This window comes from Sesamum indicum, linkage group LG2 (genome assembly GCF_000512975.1).
Source record: "Sesamum indicum cultivar Zhongzhi No. 13 linkage group LG2, S_indicum_v1.0, whole genome shotgun sequence".
NCBI classification, from domain to species: Eukaryota; Viridiplantae; Streptophyta; class Magnoliopsida; order Lamiales; family Pedaliaceae; genus Sesamum; species Sesamum indicum.
Genome location: NC_026146.1, coordinates 2,434,770 through 2,437,357, shown reverse-complemented (window position 1 = coordinate 2,437,357; position 2,588 = coordinate 2,434,770). Strand labels below are relative to the sequence as shown.

General features: G+C 42.5%; 1 protein-coding gene across 3 annotated transcripts; it reads left to right on the top strand.

Annotated features, from left to right (window-relative positions):
• On the top strand, positions 1,014–2,509 carry LOC105177306 (VQ motif-containing protein 9-like). Of its 3 annotated transcripts, none has more exons than XM_020692146.1 (2): positions 1,014–1,474; positions 1,526–2,509. In XM_020692146.1, the coding sequence occupies exons 1-2, from the start codon at positions 1,148–1,150 to the stop codon at positions 2,207–2,209; spliced, it is 1,011 nt and encodes a 336-aa protein (XP_020547805.1). In that variant the 5' UTR covers positions 1,014–1,147; the 3' UTR covers positions 2,210–2,509. The 3 variants fall into 3 exon arrangements, with proteins under 3 accessions (XP_020547805.1, XP_020547806.1, XP_011098717.1); XM_020692147.1 differs by having other exon boundaries at positions 1,014–1,491; positions 1,543–2,509; XM_011100415.2 differs by having other exon boundaries at positions 1,015–1,512; positions 1,564–2,509.

Below are 2,588 nucleotides of genomic sequence, written 5' to 3'. Positions count from 1 at the left end.
AAAAACAATCTAGTACTGATCAATATTCAATCATCAAATCAGAATCAATATCTCCGACTGCTCTCTCACAAGCGTCACCAACTCGTCAGAAGATGCCACTGAAAACCCAAGAAACGTTGCAACTCAAACAAAAAACCCAATAAATATTTACAAGCTTAATATACGCAAATTTGTTTTACAAGACAAATTATTTATGTTAAAAAATGCATGTAATTGTGCAAATACATAATGCATGCAAGTTTATAAAAAAAAAGTATGTTATATAACTTGTAATTTTTTATTCAATTACATGTACACATAATCAAAATATATCATATCATTATACAAAAAATTATAGAATATTATAGATTAATTATATCATAGATTTGTGTATGTTACAGTGTCTATATATATGTTCAATTCAATATTTTAAAATTGCGTTGGTAATTTATTTTAAAAATAATTTCTATATATATAACAACAAAAGCAAAAATTATGGTAAAAAAAATATAAGAATTGTAAATTCATATTATTTATACAAATTCAACGATTGTGATAGACATATTCTATCCATGTATATATAATAAGGACATTTATCATTAAAAATTAGTTTATATCATTTTTATTGTATTTTATGATTTAGGGATAGATGCACTTCATGCATGACGCAAGAGAGTGAAATCAAATGCATTTAACCCAAATTTAATTCCTATAAATATTAAATAAACAAGTTTAAGAGACTTTTTAGGAAAAATTAAGAGAGGTGGATTCTGCCATTAAACCAAAGTTGAGTCAAAGAAATGAACGTTACTGCTTATGGTTATGGACCCCACATACTCATGGGGGGCAAACTATAGGTACCTCTCACAAAGCAAACGGTACAAATTCACAGCCCGTTCCCAAAATGAACGCTCGTACCCGGAGCATTGTACCTTCTCAAGGCGCTTTTTCTTTTTCTTTTTTCGGTACAGCTTTTTCCTTTTAGCAATTATTTCTTATTTGGCTTTTGTTTTACATTAGAGAGAGTGAGAGAGTGAGGAGGAGAGAGAGTGAGAGAGATAAGAGTGAGAGCCACAAATTCAATTCATATATAGAGAGAGAAAAGGAGAGAGAGAGAGAGATCGAGAGATAGAGAGAGAGTTTGTGTGTCAGTTGCGTATGTCTGGAGATGGATAAAGGATTTGGTGGCGATGACTCTTCTTCTTCTCTATCCTATTCCAGCAGCAGCAGTAGCACTAGAGATATGTACCTCAAACATGTGAACAGAAACTCCCATAAGATCTCTAAGCCCGTTCGGAGGCCTCTCCCTCTTCCCACCGCTGCTTCGTCTTCTTCTTCTTCTGCAATCCCAATTCTTGATCCCAATCCACAGCTTTCCGCCCAGCCCCAGCCCCAGTCGCAGCAACCACCAGTGTACAACATCAACAAGAACGATTTCCGCGATGTCGTTCAGAAGCTCACGGGCTCTCCCGCACACGAGCGCAATCCGACACCACCCCCGCCGGCCAATCAGTCGAGACCGCCCAGCTCCCGCAACCCGCCCCCCCCCCCGCCGGCCAATCAGTCGAGACCGCCCAGCTCCCGTCTGCAAAGGATTCGACCGCCTCCACTCGCCCAAATTAGCAAACCCCCTCCTCAGCTGACCCAGATATTTCCTCGTCCCCAAGACGAAGCCGGTCAACGCGCCGCGGTGCAGCCATTCACCCCCCTGCCGCCTTTGCCCTCTGTTCACCCGGCGGCTGAGTCACCAATCTCTGCCTACATGCGGTTCCTCCAGAGCTCCTCAGCTTCCCGTGCACCTTCGCCTCTGTTGAATGGAGCGGTTGGTCCTCGTCCCGATTCTTCGCTGCCCCCAAATGACGTAAGTCATCGGGCGGCCCAGCCTCAGCCCTTCTCGCCGCTGCTTCCGGCCGAATCCCCTGTCTCGGCTTACATGCGTTTCCTCCAGAATTCCTACTCTTTAGCTACTGCTTCACCACGGTGCAGCGTTGTTGGACCACCTCAGCAGCCTCCGCTTCTCCCGCCGCAGGAGCACCCGCCTGTTCCACCATCTGCTTCTTGTCCATCGCCTTTTCCGGTGCTGCCGCTGTCACCTCTGCCATTCGGATGCATTCCTTCGCCGAGGTCTCCCTACGGCACGCTGTTTTCACCAACGGGCCAATTGGGCTTGCCCCAGCTGCCTCTATCGCCAACTCTGCCGGTGCCAAGCCCAAGGTGGAAGGGCATGTAACGTATTTCAGTAAAGCACAAAGAAAGGTAAGTTACTTAGATTTTTATAGCGGTGAAACTGTAATTTGCTCATGTACATGGTTTTGGGAGATTATAGTAAAAAATGACTTATTTATTACAATGAACATTAGAGAAATGTAGGTCTGCTGTTTGATTAGTGTTCTTTACATGAATGTGAAGGCAGTCAGTGAAGGAGGACCTGAAGTTGATTCTTTTGCTAGTTTATGCGTTTTTTGAATCTATTGGATTTGTGGACATTCAGTTTTGATATTATATGTTTACTGCATTCATTATGAAACCTTTTCGCCTGATGCCTTTGATTTTTCAATCTTGAATCTTTTGCTGGACAAACTCTGCTGGTAGCCATTTTCCGTTTGTAT

Bases quoted from the DNA above. Each gene is read 5' to 3' on its own strand.
- LOC105177306 (XM_020692146.1), top strand. From the start codon at position 1,148: ATGGATAAAGGATTTGGTGGCGATGACTCTTCTTCTTCTCTATCCTAT. The intron at 1,475-1,525 runs CCCCCGCCGGCC...AACCCGCCCCCC, and splicing joins ACGAGCGCAATCCGACACCA to CCCCCGCCGGCCAATCAGTC.